Here is a 17963-nt window from a genome sequence, read left to right as displayed (position 1 = left end):
ACAGGTGCATATGCCAAGCCACTGAGGACGGGACTCCTGCCTGAAGAGATATACTAAAGTCTTCCCTAGCAGGTATTCAGTCACATTGCCTTCACTAATAATGTCATATAGACCTCAATGACAGTCCTGCTACCTGGGGATTATATCAAGTTATGGCACATGTGCTTGGTAGCTGAGAGCAGTCAAAGGTAACAAAGTCCTGAACCCTGCCTAGAACATGCTGGCAGCCTTAGACAGTATAGTTTAAGCTAGCCAGCAGTTCAACTCAATGCTACTCAACGCATGTCCACGTGGGTAGAGTCCCACGCTTCATTAGGACCAATATTGTTAGTTGGTGGCTATACAGTAGATAGATATGTCCACTGCTGATGGTGTGCGGACACCCTAGCCCCGGCGCTGTAGTGGCCATGCATGGTTGTGCAGATGCCGGTTAGATATAATCTTAGCCCCACCCCCAGGGGGCGCTGTGACTGCCAGCCAATGAGGAGTTAGGGTGTTCACCAGGCACGCCCCCTCATTGGCAGAGTGACAGATGCTCCATACAATCCCAGGGGGAGCAAGCGCAGCCGCGCTAACAGCTAAGGGAGGAAAGTAACGGTGGCTGTGTGAAACAATCATAACGGACATCAATTCTCTAGTAAGGTGGACAGCAATGTTCCCATTCATCAGGAGAACCATAAATAATACATGCTGGGCTAGTGGGTTAATGTCAATATATCTTGTGTTCTATGGCAGTGAAGGCATTAATGTCTGTATCCCTGGTGATCCAGGACATCTAAGGGGTTCATTTCTGCATTACTGGTGTTCTAGGTCAGTGAACGGCTTAATGTCAGGACCCATTGTGTTTTCGCTAGAAAAAGGTTAAAAGAGGACCTGTGTCACCTCTCCTGACATGGCTGTTGTAGTAACTATTTGCATTCACCATTAACAATTCTGGAGCATCTATTCTTATATATATTCTTATATTTTTTTTTCCCATTCCTCTTTTTTTTCTACTAGTAGTTATGAATGGTCAACAGCTTGCAGGAAAGGTACAAATGGGTGTTATCAATCAGGGGTGTGGCCCTGGAAAGTCTGACACCAGCAGCACTGATTGGACAGAGTCATACACACCCACTACTGCACCCAGCAATACCTTTACTGCAGACTGCTGGCAGTTTATTTGCAAACTTCTAGCAGGACTAATACAGGAATGGCCAGTGGTGTAACTAGAAATGACTGGGCCCACAGCAAATTGTGGAATGGGTCCCCCTTACCCCACCGCAATTTCTTCACAACCCTCTCCTACCGTGCATCCCCCATTCCTGTGGCTAGTTAAGATCGCTCTCTAAGATCAGGCCCGGCAACTGCTCTGGCCCTTTCCTACACATACAGTCAGGTCCATAAATATTAGGACATCGACACAATTCAAACATTTTTGGCTCTGTACGCCACCACAATGGATTTGAAATGAAACGAACAAGATGTGCTTTGACTGCAGACTGTCAGCTTTAATTTGAGGGTATTTACATCCAAATCAGGTGAACGGTGTAGGAATTACAACAGTTTGCATATGTGCCTCCCACTTGTTAAGGGCCCAAAAGTAATAGGACAATTGACTTCTCAGCTGTTCCATGGTCAGGTGTGTGTTATTCCCTTATTATCCGAATGACAATGAGCAGATAAAAGGTCCAGAGTTAATTTCAAGTGTGCTATTTGCATTTGGAATCTGTTGCTGTCAACTCTCAAGATGAAATCCAAAGAGCTGTCACTATCAGTGAGGCAAGCCATCATTAGGCTGAAAAAAACAAACACACCCATCAGAGAGATAGCAAAAACATTAGGCGTGGCCAAAACAACTGTTTGGAACATTCTTAAAAAGAAAGAACGCACCGGTGAGCTCAGAAACACCAAAAGACCCGGAAGACCGCAGAAAACAACTGTGGTGGATGACCGAATAATTATTTCCCTGGTGAAGAAAACACCCTTCACAATAGTTGGCCAGATCAAGAACACTCTCCAGGAGGTAGGTGTATGTGTGTCAAAGTCAACAATCAAGAGAAGACTTCACCAGAGTGAATACAGAGGGTTTATCACAAGATGTAAACCATTAGTGAGCCTCAGAAACAGGAAGGCCAGATTAGAGTTTGCCAAACAACATCTAAAAAAGACTTCACAGTTCTGGAACAACATCCTATGGACAAATCAGACCAAGATCAACTTGTACCAGAGTGATGGGAAGAGAAGAGTATGGAGAAGGAAAGGAACTGCTCATGATCCTAAGCATACCACCTCATCAGTGAAGCATGGTGGTGGTAGTGTCATGGCGTGGGCATGTATAACTGCCAATGGAACTGGTTCTCTTGTATTTATTGATGATGTGAGTGCTGACAAAAGCAGCAGGATGAATTCTGAAGTGTTACGGGCAATATTATCTGCTCATATTCAGCCAAATGCTTCAGTACTCATTGGACGGAGCTTCACAGTGCAGATGGACAATGACCCAAAGCATACTGCAAAAGCAACCAAAGAGTTTTTTAAGGGAAAGAAATGAAATGTTATGCAATGGCCAAGTCAATCACCTGACCTGAATCCGATTGAGCATGCATTTCACTTGCTGAAGACAAAACTGAAGGGAAAATGCCCCAAGAACAAACAGGAACTGAAGACAGTTGCAGTAGAGGCCTGGCATAGCATCAAGAGGGATGAAACCCAGTGTCTGGTGATGTCTTTGCGTTCCAGACTTCAGGCTGTAATTGACTGCAAAGGATTTGCAACCAAGTATTAAAAAGTGAAACTTTGATTTATGATTATTATTCTGTCCCATTACTTTTGGTTCCTTAACAAGTGGGAGGCACATATGCAAACTGTTGTAATTCCTACACCGTTCATCTGATTTGGATGTAAACACCCTCAAATTAAAGCTGACAGTCTGCAGTTAAAGCACATCTTGTTCGTTTCATTTCAAATCCATTGTGGTGGTGGTGTATAGAGCCAAAAATCTTAGAATTGTGACGATGTTCCAATATTTAGGGACCTGACTGTATATACTGTGTGTCACGTGACTGTATATACTGTATCAGGTCCTCTTTAAGTGTGGCTCAGTAGCTTAAAAGCTCTCTCAGCTCACAGAAAGTCCGCTCCTGTGCAGATTCCTTAAGTTACCCCTTAAAGGTGATTCTAGGTTCTAACAGCTCCACCGTATGCCAAGAAGTCCTGATATACATGAGCTTCTGGTTGAGTTTGTTTATTAGGACACAGTAAAACTGTGACAGATTCCCTTTAAATGTGGCTCAAGGAGAACAGCAGTTGCGGGTAAAATGTAAAGAAAACCTTTATTTTTTTTATTTTTATTTCAGCAAGATCACATTCATAACTACTAGCTTGTTAGAATGATTCAGGTCGGCTGTTTCTCTTACGGGGCTAAAACAAATGCCCTGTTTGTCCCCCAGTTGAAACAGCTTTGGATTTGCTACCGCTAAGTAGATACTCAAAATTGTATCATCCCAAGTTGGATGATACACAGCAGACAGGAGAGGCGGAACTGGACGTGGTATCATGGTACTTTTTTTCCCTTATAAATTAGGGAAGTTATCTGGTCCTCAGAAGGAGCAGTGCCCTAATTAATCATTCTGATAATGGAAACTTTAATGTTTGCTTTGGAGCACCCTTCATCATGTAGACCACTGACAAACATATTTACATAATGGAAATTATACGTTGACACTCTTTGTGCCTGTAAGGCCAAGTTCACACTTCAGTTATTTCCATCAGTTATTGTGAGCCAAAACCAGTAGTAAAGCCTACTCAGGGATAAGGGATAATGTAAAGATTTGCACATGATCTGTGTTTTTGACCTGCACCTGGTTTTGGCTCACAATAAGGTGTCATTCAGAGGGCCGTAGTGTTTTGTGGTCCACAAATTGCGGACTCGCAAAACTCGGATACTGGCCCGTGTGCATCCCACGTTTTGCGGACCTCACATGGCCGGCACTATGATAGAAAATGCCTATTCTTTTTCGCAATTGCCTATCTTTGCAATTGCAAATGCTCTATCTTTTTTGCGGGGGCGCGGAACGGAACAATGAGTGCTGTCCGCATCTTTTGCAGCCCCCTTGAAATGAATGGGTCCGCAAAATTGCGGAATGGATGCGGACTCATTTATACGGTCGTCTGAATGCGCCCTTACTGATTGAAATAACTGAAGTGTGAACTCCTAACCAGTGTTACTGCAAAAGAGTTTAGATATTTTTGTACTTGTTTTTTTTATATTTAGTAGGCGGGTTTTCAGCTACAGTTTATTGTGTAATACCCAGCAACTTGGATTAACAAGAAGAGGTAAACTAAATAATTTTTAATACGGAATATAGGCATGAGGATGCCAAAATAAAGAAGAAAAAATAATGTTTCTGTAAAATTCTGCATATGTGTATTGCATTTTAAAGTTTTACAAACAAATTTACAAGTACATAATAAATATATGTTTAGAACACTGATTTGTAAAGACAACAAATTAATTTATTTTGTCTGTACAGAATCCGGTGTGTGTTTTCATAGAACTGGGCATTTTAAGAAGAGTATTCATATTCTTCAGCACTGCGGCGGCCGAAATCCATCCAGCCCATGTAATCTCTGTCATGTATCCGATGTGTAGAGTCAATAATGGATCTGCTGGGCAAAACTGCATACCGTCCAGAAGAGGGTCCTGCTAAAATATAAAATATACAGTGTCTGCAAATGAGTATACCCTGAACATAAGAATATAGCACTATCATGACCAGTACTTGACGTGTAGATGTTCAGTGGTTAAGATCTAATCTTTAACCTCCTATACCATCACATGCCCTGTACATGTTGTTGTTCTGGGAGTGACAGGACCACATTGCTACATATTGTAATCATCAAACACTGGGAAAGGGTGGGTGTGCAGATATGGAACTTTTCTAGAAATAAAGTGGCCATGTCTTTCTAATCCTCAGCAGTAAGGTGATTCAGTGGTTAGCACTGTTACCATGCAGTCCTGGGGTCTTGGATTTGAATCTGACCAAGGGAAACATCTGCATGGAGTTTGTTCTCCCTGTGTTTGTGTGGGTTTCCTGTGGGTGCACCAGTTTTGCCCTAAATTTCAAATACTTACAGATAACATATTCAGGACTGAGAAGCTGACAGAACAGAATTGCAAGATTTTACAGTTCTCCATAGATTATTGGTGGATTCCCTCTATTTGTACACTTTTTAAAGCCACTTTTTTCTTCTCTATTTCACTACAATTCTTTATTTCTGATTTCATTCTTTGATGTATCAAGCTTCCACATTGGTGCTAAAGTGTTGTCCAATTACAGTCAGGTCCATAAATATTGGGACATCGACACAATTCTACGATTTTTGGCTCTATACACCACCACAATGGATTTGAAATGAAACGAACAAGATGTGCTTTAACTGCAGACTGTCAGCTTTAATTTGAGGGTATTTACATCCAAATCAGGTGAACGGTGTAGGAATTACAACAGTTTGCATATGTGCCTCCCACTTGCTAAGGAACCAAAAGTAATGGGACAGAATAATAATCATAAATCAAAGTTTCACTTTTTAATATTTGGTTGCAAATCCTGAAGTCTGGAACGCATAGACATCACCAGACGCTGGGTTTCATCCCTCGTGATGCTGTGCCAGGCCTCTACTGCAACTGTCTTCAGTTCCTGTTTGTTCTTGGGGCATTTTCCCTTCATTTTTGTCTTCAACAAGTGAAATGCATGCTCAATCGGATTCAGGTCAGGTGATTGACTTGGCCATTGCATAACATTCCATTTCTTTCCCTTAAAAAACTCTTTGGTTGTTTTTGCAGTATGCTTTAGGTCATTGTCCATCTGCACTGTGAAGTTCCGTCCAATGAGTACTGAAGCATTTTGCTGAATATGAGCAGATAATATTGCCCGTCACACTTCAGAATTCATCCTGCTGCTTTTGTCAGCACTCACATCATCAATAAATACAAGAGAACCAGTTCCATTGGCAGTTATAAATGCCCACGCCATGACACTACCACCACCATGCTTCACTGATGAGGTGGTATGCTTAGGATCATGAGCAGTTCCTTTCCTTCTCCATACTATTCTCTTCCCATCACTCTGGTACAAGTTGATCTTGGTCTGACTTGTCCATAGGATGTTGTTCCAGAACTGTGAAGTCTTTTTTAGATGTTGTTTGGCAAACTCTAATCTGGCCTTCCTGTTTTTGAGGCTCACCAATGGTTTACATCTTGTGGTAAACCCTCTGTATTCACTCTGGTGAAGTCTTCTCTTGATTGTTGACTTTGACACACATACACCTACCTCCTGGAGAGTGTTCTTGATCTGGCCAACTATTGTGAAGGGTGTTTTCTTCACCAGGGAAAGAATTCTTCGGTCATCCACCACAGTTGTTTTCTGCGGTCTTCCGGGTCTTTTGGTGTTTCTGAGCTCACCGGTGCGTTCTTTCTTTTTAAGAATGTTCCAAACAGTTGTTTTGGCCACGCCTAATGTTTTTGCTATCTCTCTGATGGGTGTGCTTTGTTTTTTCAGCCTAATGATGGCTTGCTTCACTGATAGTGACAGCTCTTTGGATTTCATCTTGAGAGTTGACAGCAACAGATTCCAAATGCAAATAGCACACTTGAAATTAACTCTGGACCTTTTATCTGCTCATTGTCATTCGGATAATAAGGGAATAACACACACCTGACCATGGAACAGCTGAGAAGTCAATTGTCCCATTACTTTTGGGCCCTTAACAAGTGGGAGGCACATATGCAAACTGTTGTAATTTCTACACCGTTCACCTGATTTGGATGTAAATACCCTCAAATTAAAGCTGACAGTCTGCAGTTAAAGCACATCTTGTTCATTTCATTTAAAATCTATTGTGGTGGCGTACAGAGCCAAACATGTTTGAATTGTGTCAATGTCCCAATATTTATGGACCTGACTGTATGTTATGGCTTTTGTACCATGCTAGACAAAACATCCGTTTATCTCTACATTTCTTTTTTTTTTTCTTTTACTTTCACAGCCATGACTCTCACAATGCATGTCATACTGTGTTTCCTATAATTTTCTGTTATGCTGAACATTTCAAAGAAAATCTCATTATACATCATCTTTAATGGGGAAACTGAAAGTCAAATTAGCAACCAGATACAAGTTGTGATCTGCTGCCCCTCATAAAGAGGTATTCCAGGAAACTCACATAGATTGCACATGTAAATACATAACTGCTTAGGGTGGGTTCACATCTGCGTTCTGGATTCCGTTATGGCTTTCTGTTATAACATGGTTATAACTGAAAATAACGGAATCCATAAGTCTTTAAGAGGCATTCCATTTTGATCCGTCTTCATAGAAGTCCATGGGAATCATAACGGATCCGTATGGTTCCCATTATGCAAGACGAAAAACAGGACTTTTTTCTTTGTTCTGCATAACGGAAACGGGACAGATCTGTTATGATTCTGATAGACTTCTATTGAGACGGAATGCCTTTTAAAGGCTTCCGTTTTGCATTCCGTCTCAATACAAGTCTATGGGCAGTATAACGGATCTGTCCTTCTGGATTCCGTTACTTTCTGTTATAACCATGTTATAACGGAAAGCCAGAACGGAATCCAAAACGCAGATGTGAACCCACCCTTACTAATTTAAAAAATACATTAATAGTATGTGTTAGTATCGGTTGGCGCTTTGCTGGAATCCAAATAAAAAGCCTCATGGGCACTGGAACTGCTCTAACTATTGGCTATCATCCAGCATGAGCCATAGTCTTGGCTTGAAATGATTCATTACATATTACATTCTACATGTCCATTACTTCTTATAATGATAATCAGATCTCCGTACACTGGCTTCCTGTTGAGCCTGTGCTTATACACAGCAGCCAATCGAAACAAGCAGAGCTGCAATGTAATGTATTTGTTTACTACTACTGACTTGTCTATTTTATTAACTGCTTGTGTTCCTCATGTTGTAACAATCCTGGTGCATCTCTTAACATAACTCTATTTTGTACCATTCCTTTCTTATTCCTGCTAGTCTGCACAGTCTAAGGGTACGGCCACAACATCTCCTTTTCCAATAGAAGTCAATGGGAAATAGGTTTCTGAGATAGACCTGGCACTTTCAAAGTTGTGATGACTGCAACTGATTGACCGCACATAAGACATCTCCTGCTGCTTGTGGCTGCTGAGTGCGAGGTATACAGCTGAGTATCTGCTTGAGGAATATGTTTTTCCATTGGAGTTATTCTCAGAAGTTAATCAGAATGCTAAAGAACCAAGAACATTCACAGTTCAAACAACACACCCTAAACGCATGGTTATGCAAGCTGTAACCAACCGCATGTGTTTCTTTACTGAATCATGACCAGATCATGACCACATCACAACCACACCATTTGGCTGTACCCTAACACTATCCAATTAGCTCTGCCAGTGGCAGACTGTGCAGTAACGCATACCCAACTGGTAAAACCTAGTTGGCTGTATAGGTAAAAGGATGCTGATTTAGAATATCTCGCTACTCATTAGCATTCCCCTGCAGTCAGCCTGGTCCATGCTCTGAATGCTAAAGGATGGCCTCAAGTTAAATTATTCTCAACTAACAATGATCTTCCTTGTGCTGTCATAACTTGGTTCCCCATTTAACTGATAATGCCACAGGCAGTTCTGATCTATGACACATAAAATATCCAGGCAGTCAGCATGGGCATTTCATTGGTAAACTGATGTAAATCAATGCATCACTTTGGGAGTAAGCAGTAAAACTAGTGGTGGTGGCATTACTGATGTGAATGTGTTGACTGGCTGTCATATAGTGCATCTAATGTTCTTCTCTCTACCATTGTCAGAATGATCTGCTCCTTTGGGTAGAAGCAACATCTTATTTTTCTGCTGCACTATGTGTACTTATTTTATACTGATGTAAATCAGCGCATCACTTTGGGAGTAAGCTGAGAAAAATAGTGGCGGCGGTATTACTGATGTGCATGTGTTGACTGGCTGTCATATAGTGCATCTCATGTTCTTCTTTCTACCATTGTCAGAATGATCTGCTCCTTTGGGTAGAAGCAACATCTTATTTTTCTGCTGCACTATGTGTACTTATTTTATACTGATGTAAATCAGCGCATCACTTTGGGAGTAAGCTGAGAAAAATAGTGGCGGCGGTATTACTGATGTGCATGTGTTGACTGGCTGTCATACGGTGCATCTCATGTTCTTCTCTCTACCATTGTCAGAATGATCTGCTCCTTTGGGTAGCAGCAACATTTTATTTTTCTGCTGCACTATGTGTACTTACTTTATACTATGTTGGTAATTTGGGGCTTTGGAGCCAATTATTATATTTTTATAAAGGTATGGTCTCCAGTTAAAAAAAAATTTCAGGTTACAATGGTTGTCCCAGAAGAAATAAATATTGTAACACTAATGCCTTAGCAAACGTGTTAGTTATGTGCAGTCTAAGCAGCAATGTTCATGCATGCCTAGAATAAACATATTAGTGTATTAATTGACTTTTGGGTGTCATTAAGACTAATATTTAATATTTCATCAAAATACCATCAAGCTACGTTATCACTAACCAGCTACCCTCGCACATTTTTATTTGCTCAGTGTTGTGTACAAGCTCAAAGCTGAAGCTATCACAAACAGGAATAGAATGACTTGTGAAAGTATTCACCCCCTTTTTAGTTTTTCTTGTTTGGTTGCATTACAGCCTGGAATTAAAATAGATTTTTGGGGGTTTGTACCGTTTGATTTATGCAAGAGCCTGCAAGCCTACCGCTTTAGAGGTGTAAAATATTTTTATTGTGACCAAACAAAAATTAGGAGAAAAAATACAAAATTGAATGTGTATTTATCCAATTATGCAATTATTCACCCCTGAGAGGCAATGCTTTGTGGAGCTGCCCTTTGGTGCAATTCCAGGAGGCATACAGATGTATATCTCTATTAGCCCAAAACTCCTTCACGTTTGATGGGTTGCTTTGCTGTTCAAGAATAAACCATTTCAGCTAGCTGGCCACTCTAATTGAACTCTTAAATTCTTCTTTCATTCTCTCTGGATCATGTCATGGTTCCAACAATATGGATAAAGACTGAAGCTTTTATGAGAAAGATCTGCATTTAGGTCTAGGATAATAGTTTTTCCTCACCATGTACAACATGTACAACAGTCTTTAAGATATGCCATTCTTTCTCAATTAGATAGAGTACTTGGCTTTAACTAGGCCATTCCAAGACACTTACCGTATATGTTTCCCATTCACAGAGATATTCTCATCTCAGACAGTGATCCCATATCACTAGAATATGCAATTGATGTTAGATAGGTGTGGGTCCCACCTTTGGAACCTGTACCCGCTTCTATCCTGAACTGAAGGAGAGTGTATCGCGCATACGTGATTTGCTCTTCATTCACTGCTATGCCAGCTACTTCTGGCAGGCTCATAGCAATGAATCGAAAAGTAGCTGTGCATATGTAGTTCAGTCTCCATTCCCCACTATGAGACCCCTGAAAATAGCCGAGGGCCCTTGCATTGCTATTTTTGTAACTCCCATAGCAGTGAATAGAGAGCTTACTGCACATGCGCGGTGTGCTCTCATTCCCTCAAGGGCCCCAATGTGTGGATAGGAGCAGGTCTCAAAGATCTGAGAGACCTCCATCTGAAATTGATGGAGTCTGCCATATTCCGCTTTGAGAAATTCGAACTTGTTTTCTTGTTTTTCTTTAAGCAATGGCCTTTCATTTTTAGGGCCACTCTTCTACAAAGCTTTACTCTGTAGTGACTATGGTAATAGTGGTCCAATGGACAGATACTTTCATCTCCGATATGGATCTTTCCATTTAATTCAGTTTTATTTATTGTCTTTTTTGAATCAATGATCCATTCCTTTCTTTCCCGGTCTGTGAGTTTTGGTGGGTGGCCAACTCTTGTGAGGTTTGTAGTTGTGCAATATTCCTTTCTTTTTGTTATAATAGATTTAATGGTGCTCCATGGAATGTTTAAATTCTTTATCTATACCAGTCCATAAAGAGTTAAATAGAATAAGCTATATGATCTGTATGAATGACAGGATGTTGGGTGACATCATACTAGAGGGTAAATGTACACTGCTCAAAAAAATAAAGGGAACACTTAAACAACACAATGTAACTCCAAGTCAATCACACTTCTGTGAAATCAAACTGTCCACTTAGGAAGCAACACTGAGTGACAATCAATTTCACATGCTGTTGTGCAAATGGGATAGACAACAGGTGGAAATTATAGGCAATTAGCAAGACACCCCCAATAAAGGAGTGGTTCTGCAGGTGGTAGCCACAGACCATTTCTCAATTCCTATGCTTCCTGGCTGATGTTTTGGTCACTTTTGAATGCTGGCGGTGCTTTCACTCTAGTGGTAGCATGAGACGGAGTCTACAACCCACACAAGTGGCTCAGGTAGTGCAGCTTATCCAGGATGGTACATCAGTGCGAGCTGTGGCAAGAAGGTTTGCTGTGTCTGTCAGCGTAGTGTCCAGAGCATGGAGGCGCTACCAGGAGACAGGCCAGTACATCAGGAGACGTGGAGGAGGCCGTAGGAGGGCAACAACCTAGCAGCAGGACCGCTACCTCCTCCTTTGTGCAAGGAGGAACAGGAAGAGCACTGCCAGAGCCCTGCAAAATGACCTCCAGCAGGCCACAAATGTGCATGTGTCTGCTCAAACAGTCACAAACAGACTCCATGAGGGTGATATGAGGGCCCAACGTCCACAGGTGGGGGTTGTGCTTACAGCCCAACACCGTGCAGGACGTTTGGCATTTGCCAGAGAACACCAAGATTGGCAAATTCGCCACTGGCGCCCTGGCTCTTCACAGATGAAAGCAGGTTCACACTGAGCACATGTGACAGAGTCTGGAGACGCCGTGGAGAACGTTCTGCTGCCTGCAACATCCTCCAGCATGACCGGTTTGGCATTGGGTCAGTAATGGTGTGGGGTGGCATTTCTTTGGAGGGCCGCACAGCCCTCCATGTGCTCACCAGAGGAAGCTTGACTGCCATTAGGTACCGAGATGAGATCCTCAGACCCCTTGTGAAACCATATGCTGGTGCGGTTGGCCCTGGGTTCCTCCTAATGCAAGACAATGCTAGACCTCATGTGGCTGGAGTGTGTCAGCAGTTCCTGCAAGACGAAGGCATTGATGCTATGGACTGGCCCGCCCGTTCCCCAGACCTGAATCCAATTGAGCACATCTGGGACATCATGTCTCGCTCTATCCACCAACGTCACATTGCACCACAGATTGTCCAGGAGTTGGCAGATGCTTTAGTCCAGGTCTGGGAGGAGATCCCTCAGGAGACCGTCCGCCACCTCATCAGGAGCATGCACAGGCATTGTAGGGAGGTCATACAGGCACGTGGAGGCCACACACACTACTGAGCCTCATTTTGACTTGTTTTAAGGACATTACATCAAAGTTGGATCAGCCTGTAGTGTGTTTTTCCACTTTAATTTTGAGTGTGACTCCAAATCCAGACCTCCATGGGTTAAAAGATTAGATTTCCATTTTTACATTTTTGTGTGATTTTGTTGTCAGCACATTCAACTATGTAAAGAACAAAGTATTTCAGAAAAATATTTCATTAATACAGATCTAGGATGTGTTATTTTTGTGTTCCCTTTATTTTTTTGAGCAGTGTATTTACATTAGCCTTATTTCCATATAAGGAATTGTTTCTACTCAGCACCATTGTAAATGTGAATCACATCTATTTCCTATATGTATGTAGGTATAAAAGGCCGTATTGTTAAGATAAAATCAGAGCTGTTTCTAGGACCATACTGTGTGTGTGTGTGTGTGTGTGTGTCATTGACAGCTCTCCAGGTGCCTGTCATTGGGGATGAAGGAGGAATCAGGATGCATACAGAAGCAGAACACTTTCAGTCCACAACTTTGTCTCTGACCTGTTTGCTTTATATTGCTTGCTTAGCCGTGGTGCAGACTTGGGGGGCCTTTCAGAACAGTATATGTTATATTCACATCATGTGACACACAGGAAGACCTTATTCAACTAATTAAGTGACTTTGGATATTAATTGGTTGGACCAATAATCAGTTTTTCTTTATATCTTTTTTTTAAGCAGGGTCTTTTTGTAATTTGCAATCATTTGGACTATTTTGTCTAAATTAAAAGCCATTTTAATTCCAGGTTTTAATGCAACAATAAAGGAAAAAAACAAGGGGGTTAATACTTTCCCAAGGTACTGTATATACATTTGCAGTGAAGATAGTCACTGTGGTTCACATTAACATAAGTGTTTCAGACATTGCATACGGTATATGAGTTGGAAAAGCTGAAAACCAAGTCAGTTGTACATATTGTTACTTTAGGTTTATCCTGTTTTTGTGCACATGTTCAGCTTATCAGATTCTTTTACTAGAGCTAGCAGTAGTGTCTCTGCATCTGTGCCTCTCCTTCCCTCCAGCAGCTCACTCCTTCTCCTACCCTCCCCACTCCATAGACTTCTATGTAAAGCGAGTTTGTCTCATCTTTCAAGATGGATTTTATCTGTGAATGGACGTTGAATGATAATTTCAGGAGGCAGGAACCTGGCGTTTTTCTGCCGCTCTCCTTACTGTTCCAAAAGGGGGCACAGTGAGGGAAGAGAGGGGGCATGGCCAGCAGTTTTCTGGTGCAAATGAAGACAGAAATCTACGGCCGCTCTGAGCTGCACAGACTGCGAATATTAGTTCTAATATTAGTCATTAGTATGTTGATGTACACTGAGTGGGTACCTTATTGTAGGGTACTCTTTTTTGCATAGGATCACCCATGTGAACAGTAATTTATGCGTATGTTGTGACCGATATTGTTTAATGAATATTAGTTCTATAATGGAACTGATTCATCCTGGGTCTCTGTTTTATTTACAAGATACTGTGAGAAATCAGAGCACTCCTGGTCTTGTGGGAAGGCGCTGTCTGTAGTTCCCAATCCAGTAATCTGTGTAGATCAAAGCTCTAACACACTTGTGAATTATTAATTATAGATTTTTATTGAAAATAATGCTCACCGGTAAGACAGGTACATCATTTCAAAAGCGATTACATACTATTACGCTTTCTACTGCTGTCATACAGGGAAACGGTCTGATGAAGATCGAATAATAAACAACCAAAAATGGTCTCCTTCCTGTCTTACCATTGAGCATTATTCAGAATTCAGAAGTGTGCTGGAGGTTTGAGCTACCCAAGTATACCATATATCTTATTATTGTTTTTTTTATATATTCGAGAACTACATCATCATTACCCAAAATACTTATGAACAATTCTATAATTAGTTTAAATGTGAATAAGCCATTTTGTTAAAGGGGTTGTCTCACTTCAGTAAGTGGCATTTATCATGTAGAGAAAGTTAATACTAAGTACTTACTAATCTATTGTTATTATCCATATCGTCTCCTTTGTTGGCTGGATTAATTTTTCCATCACATTATATACTGCTCGTTTCCATGGTTGCAGACCACCCTGCAATCCATCAGTGGTGGTCGTGCTTGCCACTGATACGTATGGTGAAAGGGATGCAGAGTGGATTCATATGACATGGAGACGCCCAAAACATATTTATTTAACATTTATGGTATTCAAAGTGAGTATACAGTACCTTATGATATAAGATGTTGTTTGTTAGGGGTTTGTCCATTTTGGATAAAAGAGGAGTGGGTAACAGTGTGATTGGGAATTTGTTATCTCTGATTAGGAAAATAATCACATCATTGTATGTCTGTAGCATGCCTGTCGGTAGAGGTTTGGTCCCGATATGTATCGAGAGCTATTCTAATTAATTATAATATGGATGGAACAGAAAAAAGAAAAAAATCACATAAGAACTCTTAGGAAAAATGGTGTGCCTTATAAGATAAGTTGTTTAATAATATAAGTTTTTAAACCCTCACCTGTGTGGTGATGAGTGGATTTAAAAGGGTAAAATGTGGTTGTGACATTTGTTATATACAATGTCTATGATATGGAGGTGTGCCTATAATAACATCATAGCTGTATAATTTACAGGTTAAAGGTGGATCGCCAAAGTTATGTAGAGACGCCGGCCTCTACATAATTTTTGGCCCATCCAGCACCAGTTAAATCTAAGACAGCTTCCTTGCTGTCTTACATTTAGACCAGTTTCTAAGTCTAAGGCAGGCATAGAAAATGGTCAATGAGATGGGCCTACCGACCATCCCCTTCCCCGCCTGAACCCTTCCCACTTTATTAGACCTGGCGTGAGCGGGGAAGAAGTAGCAGAATCTGCGCCAGATATAAACCAAAAAAGTGAAAATCTGAATTTTATTGTGTTGTTTTATTCACAGTTAGTCTGTTAGTGACTTATATACCTCGATGGTAATTTAGGTTGTGTAACTTGCCAATGTCATCAATTTTATAGTATTAAAGTGAAATAAAACGAACATTGGTTTAATACCAAGGGGACACAATTTTGAAAATCATTTCAAGTTCTAGCCCTACTTTTGCTATCTCCTGTATTGGTCTTCTTATCCTTCAATATCCATTCCACTCATGATGTTTTATGATATTTTCTAGATCTCTATTGTCTTAAAGTGGTCGTCCTGCCATTTATATTGATGACCTGTTGTAAGTATAGGTCATCAATATCTGATTAGCGGGTGTCTGACACCTGGCACCCCCCGCCGATCAGCTGGTTGAAGAGGAGGCGGCACGCTATGCAAGCGTGGCTTCTTGTTCATTACACTTCCTGTTGTCTCGGAAGTTACGGCGGTGCAGTGTAATGACAAGTACTCGATCCATTCACTTGAATGGAGCAAGTACTTGTAATTACACTATCCCACCGCTCCACAACAGATGACGTGTAGCGAAATGAAGAGGCAGCGCTTGGATGGGGCGCAGCCTCCTCTTTGAACAGGGTTGCCGGGAGTCAGACCCCCACCGATCAGATATTGAGGTCTTCTTATCATGGGTCTACTGTTTACCAAACACTGACGTAGTATGGATTTTTACGATACCAGATCTCATCAAATTACCCACTAAAGTCAATGAACATTTCCTTATTAATGCAGCCCATGTCAATTAATGGCTATTATCTTCCATCTCCACCTACTTAGTTCTAGTTCAGATAAAATAATATCTACAAAACATTTATAGGGAATACAATACAGATACGTATTATTTACAAACTAAGGTTATCCCCATCTATTGTCTTTGAAATCAGCAGCCATAGACTACATTTCAATGCAATTTTTATGGAAGCTGAATACAATAAACAATGGTTTGCTATGGGCTACCTCTTACCGATTGCATGCAATGTTCTTATTGCAACTCTACCTATTGTAAGAAATCTATAGTGAATAAGATTAAAGCGTAGGATTGTAATACAAAAACAGAATCTTACCTTTCCTGGTGTGGAGATATCTGGCCAACATTGCCCCATAGTTAACCTTTTGGTCTCCATTGCCATCAAAACGTTGGAAGGCTTTAGCCTGGCCAGATGAGGCACGGATATATCTTGGGTGATGTAAAGGGTTCTGCTGTTCAATTTCATGGATCCCTAGGTCTTCATTAATTGAGCCCACAGTTTGCTGTCCTGTCGAACTTGCAGACAGCACAGCAAGTAATACACAGATGCATATTCCTCTGTACATAGCTATGGGAAAGTTATAAACCATGATAAACGTTGAATTGATTGATTTAAATAAGCATACATCTCTTTAAATCCAAAAAAGTGATCATCTAAAAAAATATGCAAAAACGTAAACGTTTATGTAAACGTAATAACTCATCCCAAACAAACATACTGTATATCAAATGTGCATTAAGTTAACACAGTGACCATGACAAACATTTGTAATGTGCTTTTCCCACAGGGACTCAAAATGCAGGGATAGTTGTGTGGCTAGAGCAACTTCATGTGAAGTCACTGGCCTCCATATACAGTAGTCGCTTGACCCCAACACACAATGCATACTAGGGTCCATTTTGTTGATAGCCAATTTGCCTAGTGTGGGAGGACACCATGCAAACGTAAGGAGAACTTACAAACTTAATGCAGATGTTGTCCCTGGTAATTGGAACCAATTACCAGATGCATTAGAGCTGAGTGCTTCATTGGATAAGTAAGGTTCATTGTGATATCATAGCATATGACTTGCTTTTGCATAGAATTATAGGTAAGCAAACTGTAAACAGAGGTAATATTACTATCTGCAAAGACTTACATTCTGCTCAAGCATTGTGCTTTACAATTCAACTTTTAGTGCATTTACAAATCTCCAGTATAGAGTCTATCATTATACAGCATCTGAATCTTCAGGCATATCACATAATATACAGCCTATTAATATTTAAATCAGTTCTTGCAAATGGAGAGAGAAAATTAAGATAACTAGTGTTGAGCATTGCTATGCTCGGCACATGGCAGTACTCGGCAGAGTACCGCATGTGCTCGAGCGCAGTGCTCGAGTCTCCTTCCCGCACATTTTGCGGCTGCTAAGCAGCCAATAAACGTGCAGGTAAGTACTGCCCACACTGTAATGCCAGTAGCCATGTTGACAACTGGTATTACAGTGATTTGCTGGCCGGAACGCGTCATCAAGTGCTATATAGCACCGGATGACGCGTGTTCGGCTCATTCTAAGTCAGGTGAGAGCTGAGCATAGGAAGGGACAGAGAGTGTAGTGAGTGTAATTGAATTGAATTTTTCTACAAAAATGTTTCATAGACCCAAATGTCCTTGTAAGGACAATTGTGTGTGACAGCTGCAATATATATTTTTAGCGCATCCTGTGCAAAATACAGTGTAATAGGCCGCTGTGGACAGTTAAATTATTTGCGCCACATCTCTTGTGTAAATTGTGCGCATCCCTAAAATATCAGTGACATCCAGTGCACTTTTTCTGTAGACGGTGTCCGCTGCGGACACTTAAATTATC

The 17963-nt window shown here is 41.0% G+C and overlaps 1 protein-coding gene across 1 annotated transcript; it reads right to left on the bottom strand.

Moving 5' to 3' along the window:
* Window positions 1-4547: 4547 nt before the first annotated feature.
* On the bottom strand, window positions 4548-16676 carry CCK (cholecystokinin). Its single transcript, XM_040433130.1, has 2 exons — window positions 16427-16676; window positions 4548-4687 (listed from the first exon to the last, which is right to left on the bottom strand). Exons 1-2 carry the CDS (start codon window positions 16674-16676, stop codon window positions 4548-4550), a joined length of 390 nt encoding a protein of 129 aa, XP_040289064.1.
* Between the last annotated feature and the right edge of the window lie 1287 nt (window positions 16677-17963).

This window comes from Bufo bufo, chromosome 5, assembly GCF_905171765.1.
Source record: "Bufo bufo chromosome 5, aBufBuf1.1, whole genome shotgun sequence".
NCBI lineage: Eukaryota > Metazoa > Chordata > Amphibia > Anura > Bufonidae > Bufo > Bufo bufo.
This window is presented reverse-complemented; position numbering and strand designations above follow the sequence as displayed.